The sequence below is a fragment of the Neodiprion virginianus genome, chromosome 1 (assembly GCF_021901495.1).
Source record: "Neodiprion virginianus isolate iyNeoVirg1 chromosome 1, iyNeoVirg1.1, whole genome shotgun sequence".
NCBI classification, from domain to species: domain Eukaryota; kingdom Metazoa; phylum Arthropoda; class Insecta; order Hymenoptera; family Diprionidae; genus Neodiprion; species Neodiprion virginianus.
Genome location: NC_060877.1, coordinates 12,782,856 through 12,810,375, shown reverse-complemented (window position 1 = coordinate 12,810,375; position 27,520 = coordinate 12,782,856). Strand labels below are relative to the sequence as shown.

The window sequence follows — 27,520 nt, the reverse complement described above, 5'->3', positions numbered from 1 at the left end:
GGTAAACCTTGCTTTTTATGCGATTTTTGAAGACAAATTGGACTCTCAGAAATGCAAAATAGACGTGTAGAATAGCAAAGGACCAACAGCTGAAGAAATACTAAAAAATTTCCTACTATTTCGGCCGCAACTTTTGATTCGTTGTTCGCAGCGTATTCGGACTGCGGTCAATCAATTTCTCTCGCAAAACTACGGGGTTAGCCTTACTTCTTTTTTTTTTGCAAAAAATCTTTCGTCGCAGATTCAAGTTGTGTGACCCTTTCTTGATTAATTACCACCCTCTTCTTTCAGTATGACATGAACCCATTATCTCTCTACCCAACCCAACATTGGAAATCCCAGAAATCGAATCTTCGTTTTTGAGGTTTTGTTCAATTTTTAGGTATTTGGCTGCACTCTGCGCTGTCACTATTTTTGCTGTACAAACGAGAGAGAGAAAATGGATAGTAAGATTGGCGTTGGTAACCTTCACCGATAGTTGAAATGACATGGAACCCCGAATATACATTTTCATCAAGACACTTATGCAACGAAATAGATTTTTCAAAGTGAGGTTTTTATTGTTGTGAAAGAAATTGGGCAGTTTCAAGTTAACTTATAGTATATTTCAATGAAACCGGTTCAGATGACAGCACTTATTATAATTATTCTACAGATCATTATACTTCCACCCAGACAACTGATAGACCAAAATCAATCGTTATTTATTGACGCACTAATCGTAAGAATCATAGATTTAGGGAAGTAACTGATTAGAATAAAAATATTTTTACAAAGCGTAGAAAAAGCGAAAATACTTTTCCAATTAGTTAACATATAGTATGCAGTTTCAGCAAAGCAATAAAACATAATTACAAAATATCTGCCTATAGCTGTTACTTATCACATTATAAAATATTGTTGGTGAAAGCCGTATTTACATCGCATATGATAAACTTTATTTTCCTAATACATGTTTCTTATAGAACCTCCAGGTCACAGTGCCGAATTTCCGGGTGGCTTTTCTGGAATTAAAATATATTATCCTTAATCTTTTGAGTCAATCGTACGGAAACTGCCTCAGCCTCCAATAACAGTTTTTCAAATACTTTCAAGTGAAAGTGATAGGATGTCTTATTTTAATCTATCCATTCCGATGTCTCAAAAATAGCGGTTTACAAATAAGTTTCAGACAAAAGTTTCATGGTTTCGAAAGTGACAAATGTTGGCATTGTTGATTTAATAATAAATGCCTTCGTTTCCATAAATTTTTGGCAATTCAAAGTAACCACCATGTTTTCAATGCAAAGTGACTTTTTCTTTAAGATACCAGTTGTTGCAGATGTGAGGACAGTTCCTCATGCGTCTTTTTTCGTATCTAGCATAAGTTATTATCAAGTTATTTGTGGTGTTTAGGGTAAAAGCATAGTTCCTTCGTATCATAACGCGATATAGGTTCGGAAACTGCTAATGAGTGATAAGACTGCAGTTATGAAAAGTCTAGTTCTACGAACAGAGATATATTGTGTAACAAGGGACGATAGTTGATGATTGCGACGACTGTGAAGATTGCGCCTGAGCGAAGCGAAATCACACGACTTGCGTTCGCCAACTTTTGGCCCTAGTTACACACGATAGCTTTTATAACAAGTAAATGAAAAGTGGTGACGAGACTGAATCTAGCAGCCACAATTAGGAGCCAATCCTTTTAACGTTCATTCGAATAAGGTAGTGAAGTCCGAAAATAGAAATTTTGTGACAAATACCTTGAACCCTCTATACTTTTATAGAATTATGAGGATAAAAATGAATTGCATTTTTTTTATGATGGATGAATTCCAAAGCTAAAATTTGTGTAATTTGATGGATCCATTCACTTGAGTTTTCGTACAATATGTTGCCACGTGCGTTACCTACGATTTGATTTGATTGAACTCATCACTTTAAAGATTAAACTGTACATAACTTCTTGATTTATTTTATAATGATTTCATTTTATCACGACGTTTGCAATGCAAAACAATTAAGATGTTATTTACAGTGAGACCTTGACTATCCGAGTGAAATGGGACCAAGAACAATACGGATAAATGAAGTTCACCGATATTCCGAAAATGACAGACATGGTTTTAAATTTGCAAACAGTTATTAATTGACTCTGTAAGTATCCCTTGTAGTATAATGAGAATAACATTTTTTTTATAACCATTGCATCGTCATTATATCACTAGAAAGATATATATTTATATTTTTAGAGTGGCTTACCACTCTTGGAGTTTCAGTCAGAATCTATTTGCTTATGTGTACAACAGAATCCATCAGGACACATAAACTCTATCTCTCGACGTTAAATAACCGAAAAAAAAATATTTTGCAACAATCCCAGTTAATTCTCATCCCAGATTAATACTCGACCAATCGAGGTTTTACTGCAGCGAAAGCTTAATATACTTGCCGCTATTCTTACCTTCAACTTCAATTCTATTCTGTCGATTTCACCGCCTAATAAATCGACGATGTTTTCTCCGTGTTTCAACAGAAACAATTCAAGTTCATCGATATTCTCCATTTTCTTCACCTCCTGAAATGGAAAATATTCTTGGGACCTTCGAATAAATATTACTCATATGATAAACCTGTTATGAAGTAACCTCCAGCATAGCATTAAGGTCATGCTTATCAAGATATGATCTAGTCAACTCTCGTCCATCGAAATCCAATTCTGCTTTGTACCTCACCAAAGAATTTCCCATGTCAATTCCTTTGACGTCATGTATGGCACGAATCTGAAATCATGGTTGAATGTCTGAGACACCATTTTTTGAAACAAAAACAAAATACTAATTTTAATATACCGATACTTTGAATGATATTTGTAAAATTTACGTTCAACTCAATGTTGTTCTATAAATGCGATGAGAAACGGATGTTAGAAAAAATCATCACCATAATGTCAGCTTCCAACTCAGCATTGATTTTGTCGAGACTTTCTTGAGGTATGCTACGTCCAACTAAAGCTGCCACATTTGTATAAATAATGAAAGATGCTACACCACCTAGTAAGCCACCAACAACAAGAGATCCAATCGCATCGAACATTGGATTACCCAGGTATGACGTTAACCCCATGCAACCAGCAGCAGCCGTCACTCCCAAGACCTAGATAAAACAAGTAAAGTTTGATCTGGCGATAAGCTTGTTCTAAAACGACATTTTCGTTTGCACAATATCAAATGTATACATTCTCCGCGTACGGATTATGCACGGAGAAAAGAAACAGTAGATTTTACTCAGAACTGCAGGAAAAGAGGAACACATCAAAATTTTTGGTAAAGAATATCTCATGTCCCATGTAACTATATTTTTTACTATAAATGTAGCAGATTCCACTCTGCATACAGTGGTGGTTTTCACTGACTCAGTAGTAAATTCTGCATTTTACGAAGTATACTTTACCAAGAAAATCTGATGTGTTCTTCTTTTCCGGCAATTTTATGTGAAATTGCTCTTTTATTCTCTCCGTGTTCTTAAATTCAAAAACGGTGTCATTTTTGTTGAATCAAAAAACTCTCAACACAAAAACTAAAAGATATAATTAAAGTTAATATAGAGGTAAATTTGATCAAAACAATATCGATTGCTAATAAGAATAATTATAAACTGTCTTCGTAAGTTCAATAAGGAGAGGTCCAGGTTGTTTTAGACTTTTTGACAGGCAATTAAATCAAACTAGAAAAACTTCTTGAGTTAGCTTCATGAGCTCTGAAGTTATGACATATTTGGGTCCATAGAAGTTTTGAACCTCGTTCACGTGTAGTAAGGGGGGGTATTTATCTTTATACCAAAAAGTAAACTAAATAATGTAACATTTACAGATTGATGATTCTGATACTTTCGGTGGACTCTATAATTTATGATACTCAAGTATGAAACTCAAATTATCACTTCAAGTTTGAAACTCTCCAATTCCTCAAAAAGTATCATTTGGCTTATCTTGAAAAATGGAATAAATGAAGAGTCACTAAAATTTTCGATATTTCTAGACTTAAAATGGCCAAATTTTCATGGTATTTTGTTTTATAAATTATAAACTCGGATGACGTGACAATGATAACCTTTTTTTGATTCCAAATGGCCCTCAATCACTTATACGTACGTGTGCAGTCGTTGCTTCGCATGACTGGTATGAAACGTCTTTGAACTTGAAAGTGACAGAAGTCTTGAGTTTTCGATACCGATTACAACATTTTTTTCATAATGTTTGTCTCTAAGACAACTATGATTGTATTGAATAAAAAGATAGATTTCCTATTGAAGAAGTTTAAATTTCCTTCAAATGTTTTCGGTAGAGTCATTTCACGTCATCCTTGGAATCCTAAAATTTTTATTGGGAACATTTTTTCCATAAAATCTATTTTTCTAGAGATTGTTTCACTCCGCGTTATGGGACCTCCGAACCCCCACAAGTATATCGCAAAACAGTCGTCCACAGCAAGGAGCAAGGCTTTCGACATGGCCATGCTTTAGTAACTAAACTTAATTTCTGATACTATTTTATATTTTATATCCTTCCTTTTCCTAACACCCTCCACGAGCCACGCATCGAGAGATGGACACGAGGAGTGACCAACGAGGCCAGTCAGGCCGGCTACCGCATTCAGCAGAATAAGAGAGAGAGGGAGAGAGAGAGTACGGGATCTAGGGGTTGAATTGGCACGACGCGACAGTGACAGCAAAGCATCCACCCAACGTCCCACCGCTAGAACCAGTGCCTCAACAAATCTACCGATACAGCCTCCTCTGGAGTCCGGATTCCTCACGACCGCCACCGTCCACTTCTTCGGAGCGAGAAATCGCCACCCGCTAAACCAGGGGCTAATGGAGTCATGCACCTTACGCTGGTTCTTCGAGAAATCCGGACGGAAGGCTACAAACGTTACTTATCTCTATCGGACTTGCAGAGAGAGAATTTGAAGGAATACCCAATCTGCATCGAATCGTCCGGCTGCCGCCCCACATCTCATATTTGATGCAACGCAGGGCATGACGAAGACGGTGGGCACAACTCATCCTGACGTCAGGGCCGCAACCGTTTCCGTTGTCGCAGCTACCCCGAAGGAGGTCTGCATCGGTCTTCACTTCGTCATTTCTGATCTGGGTCCCGACGCGGCTCATGATCTTGCGGTCGACTAAGAAGGAAGTCCTTCGAGCTGCAACGTTGACACTTCTGGAGCTCTATCCTTCCTCACTTTTCATTTCCCTTAATTCAGTTTTTCTTTATTGTTCGCGTTTCAAGTTCCTTCAGTTTGTTTGCTATTACGTTCCTGTTCACCGGTTCCTGCATTTTTCCCGTTTTTTTTTTTGGTACCACGTAAGTGAGTTTTCTGTTACCGTTCGAACTGCCGAATCCTTTTCTTTCATTTCCTTCTTTCTATTATCGACAATTTTTGTCGACGTAGATCACCTCTCGGGTTTTTGTGCGTTTTTCTTGTACTACATCCTAATTTATTTTAAATACCATTTCGTAAGCTATTATTTGATTCGTTATTATCTGATATTCTATTATTCGACAACCTATAACTTGATACCTAGTAGCCCTTCAGTTTGTTCCCGAATCTAATCTCAAAAGTTATCATTAGCTTCTCGCGCATTTACAACCCTGTCAAGTCATACGTCATTGTAATTTTCGGTAGAAATAACTTCCCTTGTTTTATGTTACTCGTAACGTGACCACTCGTGTATGTTTTCCTTGAATCCTTCGCGCGCTCGTCCTGCGTGGCTTGCTAGTACCTATGTATTTCTATCCATAGTCGATCCCCGCTAGGTATTATATCTTAACTCCTGATTTGCGTTACTTGTATGCTAATTTAACCCGTACGTTACACCCGTGTAAACAAGTTTATTTCCTATAATACCTTGTTCTGTAATTATTGCTAGCTGTTAAGCTCCGTTTTGTTACGGAATTTACTCTGGTGTTCATAAGACGCATTACGTAGCTTGCTAGCGACTCACACTCCCCTTGTATATGTTATTTCGCCCGTTTGTATTACATCGAGTCAATTAGCTACCTACTGTAATGTAAGTACGCCCGATTTCCTCGCGATGGAAAGTCTAATCCCTTATTCAAGACTTCGTCTCTAAGTTTGCGTAGCTTTTCTTTATACTTCGTAACTTGTGTACTTGCGTTAGAGTTATTCTGTTATTTATGTCGCGTTCGTAAATTGCTTATCATGTTATATTTTACGTCTACTCAAGGTATTGTACAAAATGGCATAATTAGTTACTTATTTCTTTGCCTCAATAAATTGCTTTCTTTTTTATTTATTACGAATTTGGCATTGTATAAAAGAGTGCTTGATATTTCCCTTCATTGACCCACGTTCCCCTCTAAGTCCCTGAGCTGCCGAGTTTCCTTTTCCTTCCTTTTTGCTAATTTTTGTGTTTCATTATCGCGGTACGATTGTACCTGACACCCAACAAATTTTGTTCAGGTATTAGGTTTAGTCGAATTACGTTACTCCCTCTCTCTCTCGCCTTACGTATTACGTATATGTTTGGCAACCTCCTCGGTGTCTGTACTGTTTTCCCGGGTAGGTAAGCGGGTTGACGGTTGCAAGATATATGATCATGCTACTCAAAAGGAGATACTTTGTATAATTTATCCAAGTAAAAACTATAGCTTATTTCGTCCGAAAATGAATTTGCACAAATTGTGTAATTTCTCCAATGGTTCATTGTTAGTCAGCAAAATAGCATTGCAACAAATGTTCCTTAATCAGTATGTTTCATATCTTCATTTACATATTTTGAGCCTTTATTAGCAACTGTTGAGTCAACTACTACTATTTTTCTGCGTATTTATGCAGTTTTGAACCTTCGAAGTGCACGAATTTTTTTAATGCCTTCCCAAATGGCGCCATAGAGCAAACTATCATTTTCATTCTTTGAAATGAATTTTTCTTTCGAAAAACATTAAATAATTATATTTTTGAGTCAAAATGAGACATTACAAGAATTTTTCTAATATAGGCTGTAGTTATACTGTATAATAAATCACATTGACTCGGTAATTCTTTTCATGCGCGTTTTTTATGCATTGTTTTCTGTACACAAAGTACCTTTTTCTATGACGGTAGAGTGAGTTTGCGAATACGCATGCGCGAAGTATAAAAGATACGAGTTAAAAGTGGCATTTCTGTGCTGCGCGCATGCGCTGTCGCAAAAAAATCCAACATTACGCGACCCTAACCTCAATTTCGTACTTCTTGAACAAATACGCAACATACTCTTGTTATATAAAGAATCATGTTCAACGAGATTGTAACGGTCTTTTCGCCTCGAGTATTTGCAATATTCGTCTTCAGCTCGCACAGCATACCTGTTTTCGGCTTGCATGCGCGCTCACCTACGATTCGTATTGCAAACTTACGCTCGGCTCTAAAAGACCGAGTTCGCTTCGTTGTTACACAAAATACTATTCTCCAACACCTGCCGGAAAAATTCGGCTTTCGAAGTCTATAGAGCGTGCGTAAAGTGCTGTATTTCCAAAGTATACTGTAAAATGGTGATAGCGCACACGCACAACTGACTTGCTCAATTTTACACACGAGGGCTTTTTTGGCAAATGTACACTTTTCTAATAATTAAAATTTACGCAGTGACTGTAATTCACTCTAAGTTACCAAACTCCAATGTTACACGCCTTATCGCTTCTCAAACCAAACTTACCTTTGCAGGTATTGGAAAAAGTAGCTTGTGTCACACGTGCGGATGGGCAATATCTGACTCGTGTAATTACAGCACTCACCTTAGCTCATGCTGCATTCACACTACACTGCGTTCAATGAGAAAACGACACAACAGTGCGACAAAATTCGTCAGGTTTGGGCAGATTCCGCCCAACGTCCCGCACCCATTTTATCCTCTCCACTTTGCCAAACGGGTCGTGCAGCTGGTCAAACCCGGCCACAGCAGACAACGGGGCCCGGGAATTTAATCCCATCCGTTTATTTGATAAATTCCAGCGTTATTTGCTGCGTAATATGGTTGGGCTTTGAGTGATTTATTTTTTTGTTATTTACATTAGTATTCAGATTGGTGCAATGGCAGAAAACATAGATGTGGAAGTCCCCCCTATGTATTGTATGCTTTTAGACAAACAACGAAACTCATTAATAATACTGAAGTTAGAAAGGAGCATGTGAAAATTATTTGAATTTAAAAAAAATCCTTTTATTCCCACCAAGCACGTTTAGAGCTCGTAACGTCCTCTGAAACGAAGACCTAACGTAGTCGTTTACCGACCGGCGCAATTTGGCGGTATTGCGGGGGCAGAGGTGACTTTTTATTGTCCGGGATTTTAAAGGGATCGGCGACGAAAACCGGCATCTGCGCTTTACAGCTCTTCGAGCCAATGTTATTATGCAGATTCTTAGCGTCGAAACGATGCAATACAGAGTACGAATGCTAGGAACGTTGGAAATGGTTCCGGCAAAGATAGCAGAAGCCGTTGAAGAAGCATGTGCACAGTTACTACCAGAAAAATCGAAACAGAATTACGATTCAACGTATAAGAAATTTGCCGAGTGGAAACAAAAAGAGAAAATAAAAGATTCGAATGAAGATATTTTGTTGGCTTATTACAATGAATTGAGCAAAAAACATGCGCCATCCAGTATATGGAGTTTTTTTCGATACTGAAGTCAACGATAATACTTTAAGAACATGTGGATATTTAAAAGTACGGCCGATTACAAAACCTCTTGAAAATGAATTGCAAAAATCATCAGAGCAAAAAATCCAAGGTCTTTACGGTCGCGAAACGGAGACATTTTTTACAGAAGCGCCTGTCGATGTTTATTTAGCAACAAAGGTGGGCGTACTTGCATACAGAAGCGGTTTCTCATGGGATTTATACAATAAATACTGCCTTATATTCAAACAGCTTCATGATAACTAGAATAATAAATTGCAATAATTATTGAATTCATGGTTCTGGATATGAAAAATATAAAATAATATTGATTAATAATTGTATTCGATATTTTTTAATATTTTTAAAATATCAATATGAGGGAGAGCTTGTCACGGAGATGAGTTGGTGAAAATAAAAGTTCACCACATGAAAGAAGAAGGCAGATTGCTCATCATGGATGTACCGGACACCAAACGAAGGAAGCTCGACGATTCGTCATCCCTGAAGACCATACCCGAACACTCAAAAAATACAAAGCTCTGCACCCAAAAAATGTTGCGACTGATAGTTTTTTTTTTAATTATAGAAAGGGCAAGTGTACTGAACAGGTGATTGATAAATATAAATTTGCTACAATGCCTCATGAGATTCCATGCTACTTAAATATTACAGATCGATAAAATTACACTAGACATGCCTTTCGACATACCTCTGCGATATTGCTTGCTAATTCCGTGGCGGACATAAGAGGTTTGAAATGTCATGGGGGATGGAAATCGAGCACTGCCGAAGAGGGGTACATTGAAGAGTCGCTCCAACACAAAATGAAAATTGATAAAATAATTTCATCAACTGTTACATCTTCTGAAATAACGCATTCTGAAAAGCAACCAAAGAAAGGTAAGATACTGCATGATATAAGCATTGATACAACGAACACCAAAATACAAAAACCAACCGCTGAAGTGCTCATCGCATCACCTAATTCGAAGTAAATAAGTTTCAACAACTGTTCCGTTGTATTTAACTATAGTAGCAAGCAGCAATAATTATTGCCGATTTCGTTTTCGTTTTCGTTTTCAAAGACTAATTTTAAGATTGCTCCATAATAATTGAATAAACAAAACTATATTAGGAATTATTATGTACTGATATCACTTCTTTTTCTCCACCATTCAAGAAGGTTTGTATCACATTGTTGTGTCATTTTGCGAAAAACACTTTATCAAAAATTAGATTTTAGGTTGTTGTGAGTCGGGAGGGACTTCGCCCCTGGATCCCGCTTTCACGCACAGTGATCTGCCAAAATACAGTGTTTCGAAGGTCCGTGGACTATTTTAAAGCATTCTGCTTTGTCCCAGACGACGTTACTCGCTCTAAACGTACTTGTTGGGATTAAAATAACGTATGCATTTCGAAAGTTACTCTACCCTTCAATCTGAATGTGCTTTTTTACAGGACTAGTATTCGAATTGCGCGCGCCTTAGGCCCGTGCAATTCTACTACTCGTCTTGTAAACATCATATTCTGAAATCAAGGTTCGCGTAAGATCCTTGGTGTATAATATACTATTATTTGTTCAGATTACATAAAATAAAGAAACTAGTAATGACGACACTTTTGTACTTATCTCTCAATAGTTCCGAACGCTTTCATGCTTTAAAACTCGAATAAAACAAAGTTTTAGCTGACGGAACTATTGAGAAGTAGGTATACGAAATCCGAGCTCGTGGCTAATCCTCTGAGTAGTGGGGGAAGCAGTTCGCGGATGAAACTGGGGAAGCGGAACTATTCAGAGGCACTATTGAGAGGTCGGACAGTAGTACTCAGCGGTGTGACACTCGATGCTTTAGAATGGGACCCTTATTTGACAACCTATTGTAAAAACTTTTGAGTTTTCAGTCACGTTTTTGGTAACACGATTTTTTCGCAACGCCCTCTCGAGATAGCAAACCAAACACATTTCGATTCTTTGTTATTATTATAATCAATGGTACCAATTTTACTAGTCACTTTATTCTTCAACATTTATTTTGGTTGCTGTGGTAATAGAATGTCACAAGTTCTCAAATAAGAAAGTGGAAGGGGAAACTTGTGTCATACCGCTGGTAGTACTCATGCGTCTACAACACTTGGTATTTGTGTGAACGCAGCACTGCTTCGCGGTTCACGCTGCAAACTTCACCGTGTGTATCAATGGGAACTATTTTCACTGGCAACTAACGTCCAAACGTTCAAAATGTCGTGTAAGAGTTTGCCTGCATGGGCTCCCCTGCCTGTGTAGTCGGGTTTGACCATCAACAAGTCAGGTTTGGTGACTTGGAGTGAGTAAAGTGGGCGTTCCATCGGGTGGGATGTGCGCGATACGGACGAAATCGGGACAGGTTGTGAGTCGTTCTCTCCGTGAACGCGGTAGAGATATATTATACAATCATACAAGGTTGTCGACTTAGGTGTAAATATTGAATGATTAGATTTAAAACTGACCGCTGCTAGGTCTTCCATCAGAACAACGTTTACGGAGGGATCTTGGCCACCAATGACGTATTCTTTGAATGATTGTCGCCTTTCCAAAGCACCCTTCTTTATTGAGTTAATGGCAACCAGCAATGTCGCTCCTTCAGATACCAGTGATCCACCCAATATAAAGTATGCCCAATAAAAAGAATCCACAGGCTCGGGATACACCAAACCATGAATACCATGGTAGAAGGACAAGCCTGTCCCGACGCAAAATATTCCAACACCAGAAATTAAAGAGGATACGTTTTTCATGTTCGTGTATCCATATGGGTGATCGGGGTTTGGATTCTAAAAAATCAGATGGTACTGTAAAACAACACCAATTGCAGTACGAAATTGAACTCATTAAATATTTTTGCAATTATTTATAACTAGATTTGTTGGAATGTATAATATTTTCAAATAATAATCATCAGCTATACATATAATGTAAATTAAATAAACCAAGCGTTGGTGACAAAGAATATACGTTATTTCATCAGAAAAAATGTCGTTTTATTATTATATATATTCTCTTAACGGGGGAACCTGGTTCAGAGCATCTAAAAATTGGAATTTCCAAAATTCGTCTTTGATGGTAGCAACTAACCTTAAAATTTTGGAAATAAATTCTAAGTATTTTCCGAATTACAACCTCGAAAATATGATACGTTGAGCAGGTATAACAGAGCTCGGCAAATGTTTCGCATTGAATAGACAAGTCAGTGTTTGTGTCTGTGAACTAGAATCCACGTTTCCAGTTTTTCGTTTGCCTTTTTTATGCATATAGAATTTTCAAGACATCCTTTAAATTGTAATCGCTGTCTCAACCTTCATGGAATGACGTAAGTAGGGCACGTTTTTGAGCGCTGTTGATTAATGTCTACCACTACTTTTCACCAACCGAAGTGTCTGCCATTGTTAATGCTGAATATGAAACATCATTCCCTACTACTAAACCTAAAATTAACGTTAGTAAATTTACGTTTCTCAATTCATTTTTCGAACCTTATATAAAGTTCCTGTGTAAGGCAGACTTAGAATCAGATTTTAGCGATGTTGAGGTGTTACCTTACTTTGACAAACGTCGAAACAGGCTAATTTTTACACGTTAATTTCGGAAAAACTACCGGTGCAATATGAATAAATTTTTCATTCTAACTTATGTACACGTTAAGGGGTGTGTTCAAATATTTTATTGGAAGAAATATAATTTGATAAAGATATGTCTCTTCAAACTATTTTTGAAACGGAAAAAACAAATAATTTTGTATTACAGTAGGGCAGCTCCTTAAGGAAACTTTTCTTAATGAAGGGACGTGAATTTTTTTGTCACCAGCTCTGTGGCAAAAACGTTTTAAATATATCATACCTGTACAGATTTATGAATTCCATATGCTAAAATCAACTGGTTACACGTGTCAGCTGCCGAATGTACACATTCAGAGAACATACTGTGAGAACCAGTGTACAACCAAGCGAATAATTTGAATAGGAAATTACTAGCGTTTCTGAAACAAACAGGATACATAAGAATCGTGAGTTAGATTCATACAAAAGAATTCCTAAAATGACGTGACGCATGCGTTGCATACAATATACGTAATGTCACAATCGAAAAGCTCTTTTCTTTTTCTCTTTGCTTTTTTCCGTGGTGAAAAAACTTTAGAATTTCTTTATAGGTTTCTACGAATCTTCATTCAGTGAAGAAGAACGAACAATTTTATGTGGGAATATATGAGACTTTCCATATCAAATCGAAGCTCCGCGACTTCCCTGGCTCCTTTCGATTTTTTTGTTCTTCAACACGGTTTAAAAACATATTGAAATTATTAGCTATGAATTGTTTTAGATTTTTTGGATCCACGCTGCTTCAAATCGATGTGACTCATGAGGAAAGTTGTTATATAAAAACGTTACTGTTTTCTATGAGATTTTCAATATTACTTGAAAAAAAAATCCACCGCCGTTAAAGTGTATTTTTACCGAAAATCTGCGTAAATCAGTTATAACACGAAACTGCCCTTAATCGAATTGACTGAAAGGCTATAGCCGAGTGAGCATGCCAAAACTGCCTCTGCGTCAAATTTATTCTGCAAGTGGTCTAGTGTTTTCTGTTAATAAATGAATTACTCATACCAAATTTCAGCCTTTTACCCCCATTTTATTCGGATTGTCGCAAGAAAACTTGATTTCTACTCAGAAAATTATTTTGAAAAATTATAGATTCAGCCGACATTTGTTCATACATCCAGGATTTTTTCATATTTTTTGCTACCAAACTCAATCGGCTAAAAATTCATAGACATTCAGATTCCTGATTTCCGGTAGATTTTGAAGAGTGACCACCTCCTGTTTTTCACAGCATGAATACATGGTTTAGGGTGATTTTCTGTAATTTTTTCAGTTTTCCTAAAGGTGCGTCGATGTTTAAAAAAATTTTTTTTTAAATAATGATACTTTTCACCATTTTATGGATATTTCCCAGTTCCTTTTTTGATCTCATTAAAACAGCTCTAATATTTAAGCTAATATTCAGGATTTTACAGCTGTATGTAGTTCTCTATGCACGCAGTCGTTTTTTCTTTTTGAAATTCAGTATTTTTTAAGCCTCCGAACATAAGTAAAAGTTTCACCTGAATTCAATTTATTTTATTTTTTTTAACAACCGCCACTTTGTGAATTTTTTCTCGATACACGGCTACGTATAACGACAACTACATTTATATAGATTATAAAGCTTTTTTTTTGTTTTTCAGACCAAACATTGTCAAGTTATCGACCCGGCGGTTGGACCACGTTTTTTATGCAGAGGCATTATTATACCGCAATAACTTGGTCAATTTTTAATTCTTCTTAATAAACATTTGCACAAAATAAGTTCAAAGCATGCTTAATAATATACCTTCTTCTATAATCCCAAATAAATAATCTAGTAAACAAAAAAAGAAAATGAAAAAACGACCTCTTTGTAACCCGTCATAGCGGTGTCTTCCTTTAAAACCCCAATAAAGCTACTCAGAAGTCTTGTAAAAAGCCTCAGAATGTGTAGAATTGATTTTCGTCATAAATAATGCCCGTGGATAATATTCATTATATCGGTAATATGAAAAAATATCAAATTTTTTCAAGAACTTCAGAATTCTTCCAAACTTTTTTATGTTTAGTAAGGAATTGGTAATTTTGGAATAGTGATAGTATTGAAAAAAATTCTCTCGCATTATTCACATAGAGAACTATTGTTCTTATGGGTCGCAAATTAGGGAACACTAAAAAAAAAAAATCCAGAATAACGTGCCGTAATGTTGGCAACCCGCTTATTCAAAATGATTTCGAAGTCGTATTGGCTGTAATTTCTCCTGAAAATTACTGAAAACACTGGAACTCTTTCAGAGAAGTCCAGGACTCCAGAAAATATTTCTTTTTCGAAGATTAGGTGCCATCTTTACAGACGATATTACCACCAGGTGTGTTTTCGAAAAATTGACACATAATTTAATTTTTTTAGTCATATCTCGAGCCACCCTAATTTTAGGTATTATCCGATGGTTAGATGGAATATTACATGAAAATAATCTATTTTTTCAGTAAGGGGTTGTTTGCTATTAAAGGGGATGCTGTCTGGGTTACTCAACTCTGGTGAACCGTATTTTTGCTGCCTTTATTTAGGTACTTTCAGGCACCTCGGCGCGATATCTCTCAGGGCAACGTAGAACGGCGACCACCGGTAGGGTGGATTACAAAGGTTGGGGAGGTTTTCGAAGCATCGAATAAAAGCTAGCCGTCTACCTCGAAGAGAAAAACTTCCGGCAAGTGGTCGGAGGAAGAGATACCACGATTTTCACCGATCATAAGCCAGTCACGTCCGGTTCCCAACAAAAAACTGATAAGTGCTCACCTCGCTGATTCCGATACTTCGACTTCATTGATTAGTTCACCGCAGACATCCGACACACCTCGGAAAAGGACAACGTCGTCACCGATACCTTGTCGCGGATCAAAAAAGTCGCAGCACCGATCGAATACCACCAATGCCCCACGGCACACTCACAGGAACGAGACAACGAACTGCAGGCGTATCTACACGAGGGTCAGCCTCACAGCTCAGAAAAATACAGATTCTGAGAACCAACATAGCCAACCGTTGTGACGTTTCGATCCAAGCAACACAATCGTTCATGACACAATTAGGGGTGTGCGGGTACTTGAACTAGGGTTCGGGTTTACATTGGGTCGGGTTTTTTGGCCATCCCGAAATCATCGGGTAGTCCGAAATCTTCAAGTACCCGAACTTTTCGGATACCTGAACCAAAAGTAATCCATTTTACCCTACCCGACTTAGAGAATTTCAGTACTCGCACACCTCTACTGATCGATGATAAAATTAATTCACGAAGACGTGTCAATGAAGCATATATGAAATAATTCGAGAGTATATTTCTCGGTGAGCCTCTAGTCTGATTTTTTGAGAATAGAACCTCCAGAACTCATAATTCAAGACGGTTACGAAGTTGTCCTTCAGATCGTTCGGGATTTCGGAAACGACATAAGTTCAAAATTTTCCAACATCTCTGTTCACTTTAGAAATCCCGGTATTTTTGAAGAAGCGAAAACAGCCGTGATCAAAATTTGCAAAAACTCGGCAGTTTTCGGCAAACCCACGATTTTCGGGTACGAAATTTTTGGGTAATCTGAAATTTCCGAGTACCCTAGACACAACCATTTTGACAATTGTTCCTCGATCCGAAGCTCCCAAATACGTCAAGGAACTTAGGCAAAACTTCGCTGAATCTACACCCTACACCCGGAACATGACATGGTGATATATAAGCGTTCGTTAAAGGGCCTAGATAAAGCCACCTACGTGTTTACATGCGTCGATACCCAGAAAGGTTCTCTGCAAAAGCCGTACCGGGGATTTTTTAGTTGAAGTCTGAGAAAAGCATGGCATAGTCTCGATTGACCGACTAAAACCAGTGTATGAAGTTTCCTCGGACGAGGGACTTGCAGAGCAGACAACAAGGGGCGACAATAATCCCGCTCTGCCACTTGTTAAGCGTATTTGTCGTCTTTTTTAGAAATATAGATAAAAAATTTCAGAATTGGTAGAATATTTAGAGAACAAAAGTACAACTTTTTGTTAGACTGCGGTTTTAAGTAACATATTCATGCCGAGTAGGAATGTAAGTGTAATGACTCAAAAGCGCGTTTTATTAGCTACGAGGAATCACTGTGAATAACTAAACTTTCCTTACTCAACAACTGAGGTAAAAATCGCAGAATAAGAGATTGTGCGTGAAAATAGCATTTCTGTTACCTCCGCTAGGTAGCCAACTAGCCCAGAAAAGTTAGCATTTTTCATTAAAATAATTCAGATTTATTCAAATCTTGTTTTCTACACAGGTTCATTTTCATGACAGAAACAGAATCTGAAAGTCTGAGTCTCCGCACAGGGCTTTACGTCAATCGTGTACGGAAAAGGTGTATAAAAATGATTTTTCGTGCATCTGTACGTACGTGTTAAACCTACGACAAAAATAGTAAATGTGAAAAATGAAGCTTGATAAATTTCTTACAAAAAATGTAGGATTCATTTTTCTTCTATAGCTAAATTTGGACCACGCAGGGTTGGGCGTGTAAAATGTAGGATTCCGCTTGAGCACTGTATCTATCGAGCTGGTGATCAATTTGTAGGAAAAGCATTGGAGTCGAAGATTTCGGCACAATGACGACACATTCAAAAACTTCGGAGTGATTGGTAACCATAATTCAGAAATTTGAAATTTATAGCCAAGATTTTTTGTCTGTTTTGAAACGGGCTACGAATACCTTTCGAATCGAATATAAGAATTTCCATCCTGGATCCCAAGGATATTCTTTGCTCTGAACGATGGGTCGTGCCCCATCTTGATAGCTAAAATCATTTTCGAGATAGCAGCATTTTAAGCTTCAAATATTCAAAAAAGGCGTAGAGCTAGCGCAACGTATGTCGCGGTTACGTAAAAGAGACTCATCGAAAAAAGCAAATTCATTAGCACTTGGTAGAAAATACCCGGTTAAGACGATAAAATCGGTGACGGTCACTCAAAAGCGGTCTGCTTGTCGTGAAATGTTACTAATTTTACGAACGAGGCCGTTGTGGAAGCCAATAGAAAAAGATAGAAAGGTGATCTGGCGGTATACGTGAACAATAATAAGTGTAATGTCACAGCGTTCCAGGTAGACAAAAATTTTATACTCATCGGCGTCTCTGACAAAATTGTAGATGCTGTTACAGGCCTTGTAGACTCTAGCCCACAATCAATCTGTCAAGAATCAATAGCAAAATTAAATCAAATATTAGAAGCTCTCGAGTTAGAGTGGCAATACTACTCAACAATAATATTTTAGTAACAGAGTGGGTGATTTACAACAGAAATTCCAAGATTTTGACTTTCACAATCATAACCTCCTAAAGCCGTTGGACAAAATTTGTAATACAGCAGGCAAATTCCTTGTGAATATGATTCATACATATCATGGAAAATAATGTGTACGTTTTACTGATCGTACGAGCAGCAGATGACATCCCAGTGCCAAATACTTTTGTAACAAAAGGGAGAGCTTGGGTGATTCACCTAGTCTGACCTAACCCAAATAACCTGAATAGGATTTTGAATTTTTATGTTAAACATTTCTCAACCAGGTTTTCAACCACCTTCCCGGTGAAGTCGCGTTTCAAACTGAATCACCAAGAACAAGATGAAACAAAACTAAGATTTACAAATTATCATGGGAAAGCAAAGAAATTAATAAATTAAACCTTTAGAGGGCCAACCTGACCCATCTATCTATACTAATATTATAAAGAGGAAAGATTTGATTTTTTGTTTGTTTGTTTGTTTGTTTGAAATGAATAGGCTACGAAACTACTGGACCGATTTAAAAAATTCTTTCACCGTTGGCAAGCTACACTATTCCCGAGTGACATAGGCTATGTTTCATTTTCAAAAAAATTAGGGATGCTTACTAAAACTTGAATAATCTAACCCAAGTTGTAAAAAAATAAACAAAAAACTTCCTTCAACCGCGTGCGCTGCGAAAACTATTAATGATAGAACAAAATGATGTATTACAATTTTTCAGGACATATCACTATCTATAAAAAATGTCGCGACAGCATGTCTCTATCTTTTATAGTTACGTCACAATAAGCGTCCTTTTATTAAAAACTAGCAGCCCATCCCGGCTTCGCACGGGCATATAACAATATTATGTAATAATATAAATGTTATTTTTTTAGAAACTCACTGTAAACATTGTGTATTTTCTTTTATTATATTATTATATGCCCGTGCCTAGCCGGGATGGGCTGCTAGTATGCCATAAGCCTATGGATACATAAATCATACCTCTAAAAAATATCGAATTTCAAGGGAAAAATGCCGGCCCTCTAAAGGTTTACAGATCGACTGACAAACTCTTTGACAGATCCTGTCCTCAAGTCCCATTCTGAATATTTATTCGAAAATACAAACCTAGAGTTCTAGCAAAAAATATAAAAAATTTCTGAAAGTATAATTTTTTTTACAAAATTTTTTTTTTTTTTTGGAAAAACGTTTTTTCAGGAATTTTTCTCGAAGTTTTAATATTTCTAAAGAGATATTTGAAATAAGGGATAGATTCTACAATGTTTCAAGCATATCTGAGAATTTTTTCAAGTTGAAGGGATTAGTAACTTTCAAATGGTTGACCGTGAAATAGTGCACAGGGTTTCACAGACCGTGTGCTTTGTGATCGAAAAAATAGGCGTGTGCTCCGAGAGTTAAGCGCTGTAAATCGTTGAATCATATAATTTTAATACTTCTAAGTATTCTAATTATTTGAACCATGTGAATGATTCGAAACACGTTATATGTTCGAGTTGTTTGAATGATTCGAATACTCGACTATTTGATTCAACCACTATTTAGACACTTCTATAATCCAGATATCAATTTCTGACATTCGCCCACTTTTTCAACCATGCATTCGTGATTATTGTAGGGCTTATATTATTATAGCTTAGGGCTATGAACACACAACTGCACCTTTTAAATGAAAACGTTTGCAAGCAGATTCACAAGAAAAAAAAAACATTATATTTATGCTGTCATCAAAGATGTATTCAGAGTTCATCACGCTGAAGCAAATTGTCCAGCACTCAATTCGACTCCAAAAAATTTGGTATAACAGCTGATTCAGTAGTAATTAGAAACTATTGGTTGAAAATAATCGACAGCATAAATACAGATCAGATAACGCACTCCTTTCCTTTTGTAACAGCAATTATCAACCGCAAAAAGTTCTATGCCAAAGAATAATTCCGTCATTCTGTAAATCCAGACATAAGTGTACATTGCAACGATTTTGCTACCATCCCACAGGACAATATTTGTTTCTCATTCAAAGAGAAAAATCTATCAGAAAATTTCTTGAAGATGCAGTTTGTAATGATGTCACGATTTTTCAGAAAAAATCATTATTTCCCAACTTTAGGATCGTCTAAAATTCAGTGAACCGATGTTACGTCCTACAGAACTCAGTTTGCCTTCCCATAGTCTTACAGTTACTTTATACCCGGCATAATCTATCTATCTTCACCAAGCTGCCTCGATTCTCGTACCAAGTCGGCAGGTTGATCTCTAATTTGTAACTATCAAGTCTTCTACATTCTCTAGACTAGTCACTTCCATCCTAACTTTCACACACGTGACTTTTAATTATATCTCTCCATGCCAATCCAAGCGGACTCTGTTACACTGACCACAGTTATAATTCAAACACTTGAGCATTAATAATAAACCAACGCCTCCCTTACTACCTAGCATCCTTAAAACCGATCCCTTCCTTCTTCTATCATTTCCTGTATTCAGAGTAATGGCACGTAAGCGCATAATCAACATGTAGGAACCTTAAAATAGCTAAATCACACCTTGGGTGGACATAGAGGAGGTTCCGGTAGCCGCTTATCAAAGTCTACACGATCTACCCTGTAACACCGTAATAAGGTAAATCAACTCATATTTTGGAAACTGAACACTTTCAACGTTACCTATTGTGGATTTGCAAATTAGCGGTTCCCTTCTACTCATTTTCTTCTCAAATATTGCATTACAGTAACAATACTAACTTCAACCACGTAAAATTTTGAAAGTGGCAACATATAAGAAATGAAGTATGATCAAGTATCGGCATCATTTTTTCGTCTGAAATTCCTTCAAGTGTTGTATAAATTTTTTCTTTGTATCTTCATTCGTTTTTAAGATATTTGAAGAATAAATGACGACCACCCTATAGTCTCACTGCAGTTTGATACCTAGTACAAAAATTCCCATGCAAAATTGTTGAAAAGTAGTTTTTTTTATTTTGTTGTTACATCCAACATACCACTTCTCTCTATTTTTCCTACTCGCTAACTCTCCCACAGTTCTTACATTAATCTCATGGTCTCTGTCCTGTCCTCTTATCTCTACGTAGTCTCACGCTATTCACTATCACGCTTACTCATCAAATTCCATTCCCTACTCCTAGCATTGTCACACCTTTTCTGCACCCGTACGTTTCACGTCTCGAGGGACACTTCTATTCTAACTCTCAACAACGTCACATCTGAACTTCTTACATAGCTTCATACAGCACACTTCGTTTTTACCGTCATCTGAACTTCCTCGAAATAAATATATTAGTAATATCTCAAACAAACCCTACGTTATTCGATCCTCATCCTGATTTCCGGTTGTCCTGGAACTTAAAAGCAAAGCCAACCAGTTTACTCTTACCGCTCAGGAGTAACTCTAATCACTTACTCTTCATACTCTCTGCCCAAATGACCAGACCTCTCGTGTCACACTTTCCGGTTCAGGCATTATCACCCTAGACGACCTATGTACGGCTAGTACTTCTGAGGTCACTCTCAAAACTTCGAAACGCTCACAATCTACCGAGACCCTCTCCTACGTCCCCAAAATTACTACTTAACGTTCTATTTTTGGTTGTATTGCTGTGGCAGCACCTCTAAAGTTCATCAAACTATAAATTGATCACAACAATGGAATTCGAACTAGACATCAACTTTAGCTTTGAACCATTTAGTGTAAATTCACATAGTGATGAAACTCTGAGGAAAGAAGAGGAAGATTACACTGATCCATGGTTAATGGACGACAAAAATGATTTAGTCGGACTACTCATGGAAGGATCACCTACTAATACATCTACAGTAGAGATCCCAGCTAAAATCACGGATTATAAAGATAGACTAGATTTTATCTTCTACACAAAATTAGGTGATGCTGAAAGCGTCAACAAAATTTTGTTAGAGTATCCGGATTTAAAGCTCAAGGGCGGAAGTCCTAGCGACAGTGAATCTGAATCGGACATAGGAGATCAAGATACCGATCACATCCAATATCCAACGACTCTAAGTCAAATACCTATTCCAGGATGTGCATCGAGAGCTAGTGAAATCAAAAAAGTGAACCAAGATAACCAGGAACTAGTAAGACACTGTACACTAATATCAAGGAAGATTGGCGAAGATACATTAAGATGGCAAACTAATTGTAATAATACAATTAAACCATTAGTCGTCAAAGCACATACCAAGTACAGATCAGTGGAAAAACACACTTACGTAGAAGCCTACCTCACTAACATATGGCTAAAAAACTGGTATCACATACTTATGCTTAGGTATGAGTCACAATCAGCAAAAACATTTGTTGAAGATTTCATAACGGATAAGACGTCACCATCAGAAGAGTGCAGAACGAGGCAGCGCAACAACACAACTTGCACGCAGTGTGGTCGCAAAGGCCACTCAAACGATAAGTGCCGCTCAAATCGGTCCCAATATCCCCAGAATCCAAAATTCCAACAAAATTCAAGAGTTTTCCAAAATAACACTAATCGTCAACAACAGAACAATCCCAATACCCAATATCGAGCAAGAGACCCGACAAACCAACCTTTAGACCAGACGCGAAATGACAGTCAACGCTCACAACAGTATAACACACCAAATCCTTCACGATCGAACTTTAGGGTTAATTACGTAACACAAGACTACTCGAACGAGAATTGCGATACAGGCGTCCACCCGGAGGTTTCATACGAAGCAAAGCAACATCGCGAATATTCAGGCAACGCGAGCCATTTAAACGAGTTCAGGGACGGCCGCGCAGACGCATCGACCTCCCTCAAACCAGAGCAGCGTCCAAACCAAACGTCAGCTCTGTACAATTAGAATCTGGCCCTCCACAGATTCGAACACAATGCCCGCAGTCTTTGAATGGGTACGTGACACTAATAATAGATACTGGCGCTAACTATTATTCACCCACCTACTTCTTCTGTCCTACCCATTCCCAACGAAGTAGAAACCCATCATGCAGTTCCTCACACACCACCTCCGCTTCCTTTAAACCCACCCACCTTACGAAAACCTTATTACAAATAGGCAATTACTATATTGCTATCAAGATCTGCTGTTGCGCTGTCAAACAGACATAAATAAAATAAATACTTGTGTACACTACTGCACTAAAATAATTGTAGTGACGATCTTATACCCTTCGTTTAAAATTAGCCCAAAATATATCTACACTCATAACCGATATCATTGTACAAATAGGTCAAACTCTGTATCTCGATATATCAAGAAAAAAAAAAAAATATGGTATTACTTAGTACCCAGCTAATCAAAAAAAAAAATCATTGTTGTTTAGGCTTAAGTGTACTAACCCGCTTCCATGCGCATTAACCCTAGGCGCCTAGCTTTAAACAACATTATGTAACCATAGTATTATAACTATATGCCTTACGCTCATACGTAATCCAGAATATAAACCATACACTACCTATAATACGAAAAATTGTAAAACTAATTTTAAGCACATACTTTAAAATCATGTTTCACATTTCCACCTTCTTGCTTCCTATATTCGGGACCATACCTACCGCTATGCTCCCTCTGACGGGGGGGGGTGTTACGTCCAACATACCACTTCTCTCTATTTTTCCTACTCGCTAACTCTCCCACAGTTCTTACATTAATCTCATGGTCTCTGTCCTGTCCTCTTATCTCTACGTAGTCTCACGCTATTCACTATCACGCTTACTCATCAAATTCCATTCCCTACTCCTAGCATTGTCACACCTTTTCTGCACCCGTACGTTTCACGTCTCGAGGGACACTTCTATTCTAACTCTCAACAACGTCACATCTGAACTTCTTACATAGCTTCATACAGCACACTTCGTTTTTACCGTCATCTGAACTTCCTCGAAATAAATATATTAGTAATATCTCAAACAAACCCTACGTTATTCGATCCTCATCCTGATTTCCGGTTGTCCTGGAACTTAAAAGCGAAGCCAACCAGTTTACTCTTACCGCTCAGGAGTAACTCTAATCACGGACGTAACATTGTTATTTACTACTGCCTACACCCGCCATACCCGATACCGTACTTTCTGGCTTATTCGGGGCAAGAGAGGGGATGAATCAGTAACAAACATTATGCAGCTACAGCTGACTTAAAATGTTCAATAGAAACACCTGCATTCACACGAGGGATAAGGAAAACTTAAGAAAACCTTGCCCGAGTGTAGTCGGACCTAGTTCAAAGTACCGACCAGCAACTCAACGCCTGAACGGTGTGACCTGTCTTACATTTTTTCAAGCTGTCGTTCAGACCCTCATTGACAGACCAGGGACTTGAACCCGAGCTGTCCTTGGCTTCGTAGACTCGAGTGCTCGCGCCGAGCCGCTACGGTCGGTATGCAAAATTAGTTGTTAGTGGACCATTATTTCATGTCAGATTCCACATATTTATGTAAAAAAATGTAGAAGTGAACTTGTTACGTTAATAATACTTTGAGTGATAAAACTATGCAAAATAATGCCCATTAAGTATCTGTTGGAGATCAGATTGCCATTGTTTTGCTATTAAAGTATTAATATTATATCAGTTTGCGTGGTTCTAAATTTTTATGCAACACAAAATATGTAGAATTTTATATGGAATATTAATAACTAATTTTGCATAACAGTTTCCAATAGGTTTATATGAAAATTTATCCACTAGGTATAGCCAATAAAACCTTGGAAGAGTGGTCAACATTGTTATTTGAACATACTAAATCCAGTTTAATTAATTTTATCACTCACATTATTATTGCTGTGAGAACAACTTTACCAGATCTACCAAAGAGTCCATCTTCTTTAATTGATTTTGCCTGCTTACCCATTTCACGTCTATAATCCCTGAGTCTTCTTTTTACAGTGAAAACATCTGAAACGAAATTTACGGACAAATTTATGAATACTGAATGATTCCAAAACAAAAGAATTATCTGCGTTCAAAATATTAAGTTAAAGTACTGTAGAATTTTTTTTACTGACACATTGATGATGTTTATATTGTTACTAATAGTCATTTTGTCAACTAACAATTTCAATATCATTGGCAAGAGTAATTACTTTGCTGGTATGTTTTTCGTTCCAGTTCTTTTTTGAGGAGTTCTTTCAACAGTGCCTCTCGAGATCCCCATACTTCTACAGCTCTGAAATCACAATTTCCTTTAAAGTCTCATCGATTACATGATAATATGCACTATGCAGGTTTAAGAATGAGAAATAGTACAAATTTGAAGAAAACTAATATTCTTACTTAGCTTCAACATCTTTTCTCCAATAAACCGTTATTGGAGGTTCAAACTCGTGTGGTGATCTCCTTTTCGTTTTGGGTAACGATTCTAAATCTGCTGGCTTCAATAAGAAATCTGACATCGCCCGAATAGGAGTAATAAAATTCCTTTCCAAAGAGGAAACAGATAGATCGACTTTGACTCTCTTCTTTGGTGGGTCTTAAAGAAAGGATACACTAAATCAGTGCTCAGATATGAAATATTTCAGTTTAAGTTAGAGGAGAAAGAAGTGTAGTTTTTACATTAAGAATCAACTTGATTCAATAATTCAAATATCATCTGTCAAAACATTATAATAAATAAGATTAAGATTCATTCTTTACTGATAATTGGCCTGCTGCTGGATACTTCTCTGGCTGTGGCATCCTTGGATTTATCTGGTTTTTTTGTTGTATCCTTAATTGCTTTTTCTTCGTTATTCTCTGTATCGAGAGGTCGTTCTTTAATTTTCCCCAAGTTTTCTGCATTTAATTCGATAATTCTTTCTTTCACCGCAGCCTTAAGTATCTTCTGATCTGCATCGAAGTGCCTTTTCTTTTCATCATTCCCAGATTTTGTTTCTCCATCTGATATACTAGATAAACCAGACGCTGTAACGTATCTCCATCTAGGATTTACATACGCAATTATGTTCAATTTATGTTGTAATCCCAGTTTTGGTGAATTCAACACAAAATTACTGTTATGCTTGCTATTTGCCTTTGATGTTATAAATATGCTTGCATGTCTCTTTGTTTGTCCAACAAGAAAAATATAGCACTGATTCCTATGATGGCAAACAATATTTTGCCAAATGAAACTTTGCAGGCCATATGACTGGTGTAACATTGTTGGTACACTTCAATACAACTAATCTGCACAGAAAAACAATAAAAAATGTAATTAACCTTAGAATAGAATTTTTTTATACTAGTACGATGCATGCTACCAGTTCATGACGGTTTTGGGCTTACTTTTTACCTCAACTAAAATATAAGGTTGAAGTTACTAATGTTAAATTAATAGAATAGTACATGAAAAATCATCATTTTGCAAGTTCGTAGAAACTGAGTTGTATACATAAGGTTCTCTAAGCATTCATTTGAACAAAAATATAAGTGGGGGTCTCTGCTTGATTAGAATTCCCTGAATATCAGATAATTCTATAATTGCAATATACCAATTCTTAAACCTACATTGGTACTTCGGTGTAACTGGTTACTGCAGCATTTTCATCGTCAGCTTGCTTTTGATTCCTTTAAATACACTTTTTATCATTTTATATCTATAAAAATTCAAAAAAATACATATCTATCTTTCGTCAATGTCTGAAACAGATTAGTGGATGGACAAAGCTTCTACGACAATTAAAAATCAAGTGACAGACTAAATCAGTCGCGGGGTAACGAGTTACCTCGGTGTACCATTAGTGGCTACCCCCAGGATGTGTACCACCAGTTAAAAAAAAAATGTATTAAATTAAAGTACATGTCGTTAAGATCTCAGATGGTTGAAAATTTGCCAATGTAATCACAATGAGCATCACACACGTTCATGTGCTATGAATAATGTACAATAATTAGTTAAGACGGATCTAAGCATTCATATAATTCTATAGCTTTCACTATATAGGAACTGCATCAGAAATTTTTCAGTCAACAAATTTCCCATTCAGATGAGAGTAATTTTGATAAGAGCTTAATGATAACGTTTGATCACAAATGTCAACAATCAACAATATCAATTGGTTACCAGAATAAAATTTAATTTCGATCAACCAGACTATAGAATTTTCTAAGTGTATATTTTGGATGCGAACATTAGGAGTGTTACTAAGGCATTTGGAAAATTGTATCTCATGCACAAGTGAAAACAACCCACGGTCTAAAATTTCATGAACGAATTGTTGAGCAAGTAAAAAATTAAAAAGTACATTACCAGCGAGGAAACAAGTGACAACTATTTAACCGAATCTTATGCATCTGACAAATGCAGTTTTTAGTCAAATATAACCTAAAAGCACGGAAATAAGTCTGTTTTACAGTTTTAGATGAAGATATCTCAGAATTGATATATGTAAATCAGAGAAGCTATTATGTCGCTTAATTGTCGAAAGTTCCATAATATCTCACGACGTGAGCGTGTTACACGAAGAAACAGAGAGTGATCAAATAAAGAAGTGAAATCCGTAAAAATATATAAAATTCCAAACACAGACCTCTTTAAATGTTCCGGTGAAGAAAGTTAACCTACAAATTTGACATTGTAAGATACAGCTCTGTGGCTGTAGTACACTGTGTATAGTCCTCCGGAGGTTAATTTTGAACCAAATATTCGGTTTGAAGTACCGCTGGCAAGGAAAAACTTCGGTAGGTTTTTTAAATCTAAAATAGAGGATTAATACGATTAATAGTTGACGGTATGTAACAGTTATTGGCCTCTGTTTATAGTAGGTCAAGAATACTGATAGCGATTTCCACTAGCTGTACTCGGTGGGCAGATGATGCGCAATAAGCGCAATTCCCCCAGGTTTCAACTAGTAAAAGCGAAATAATAAGGGTGGGTTTACATAGGCGCGGTCATACAGTGGGGGTGTAACATCCGACCGGAACGTTCGTATATTTTATCAATTAT

The 27,520-nt window shown here is 37.0% G+C and overlaps 1 protein-coding gene across 2 annotated transcripts; it reads right to left on the bottom strand.

Moving 5' to 3' along the window:
* Positions 1 to 583: 583 nt before the first annotated feature.
* Positions 584 to 27,393, bottom strand: LOC124298003 (zinc transporter 9). 2 transcript variants are annotated; one of them, XM_046749519.1, is made up of 11 exons: positions 27,105 to 27,393; positions 25,231 to 25,761; positions 24,871 to 25,066; positions 24,681 to 24,763; positions 24,369 to 24,492; positions 12,549 to 12,687; positions 11,162 to 11,485; positions 2,926 to 3,138; positions 2,631 to 2,765; positions 2,447 to 2,560; positions 584 to 1,004 (listed from the first exon to the last, which is right to left on the bottom strand). In XM_046749519.1, exons 2-11 carry the CDS (start codon positions 25,733 to 25,735, stop codon positions 960 to 962), a joined length of 1,878 nt encoding a protein of 625 aa, XP_046605475.1. In that variant the 5' UTR covers positions 25,736 to 25,761; positions 27,105 to 27,393; the 3' UTR covers positions 584 to 959. The 2 variants fall into 2 exon arrangements, with proteins under 2 accessions (XP_046605475.1, XP_046605484.1); XM_046749528.1 differs by lacking the exon at positions 27,105 to 27,393 and adding an exon at positions 26,083 to 26,208.
* Between the last annotated feature and the right edge of the window lie 127 nt (positions 27,394 to 27,520).

Bases quoted from the DNA above. Each gene is read 5' to 3' on its own strand.
- LOC124298003 (XM_046749519.1), bottom strand. From the start codon at position 25,735: ATGTTACACCAGTCATATGGCCTGCAAAGTTTCATTTGGCAAAATATT. The intron at 2,766-2,925 runs GTGATGATTTTT...CCATGATTTCAG, and splicing joins AGTTGGAAGCTGACATTATG to ATTCGTGCCATACATGACGT. The intron at 1,005-2,446 runs GTAAGAATAGCG...TTTTAATTCCAG, and splicing joins GAATAGAATTGAAGTTGAAG to AAAAGCCACCCGGAAATTCG.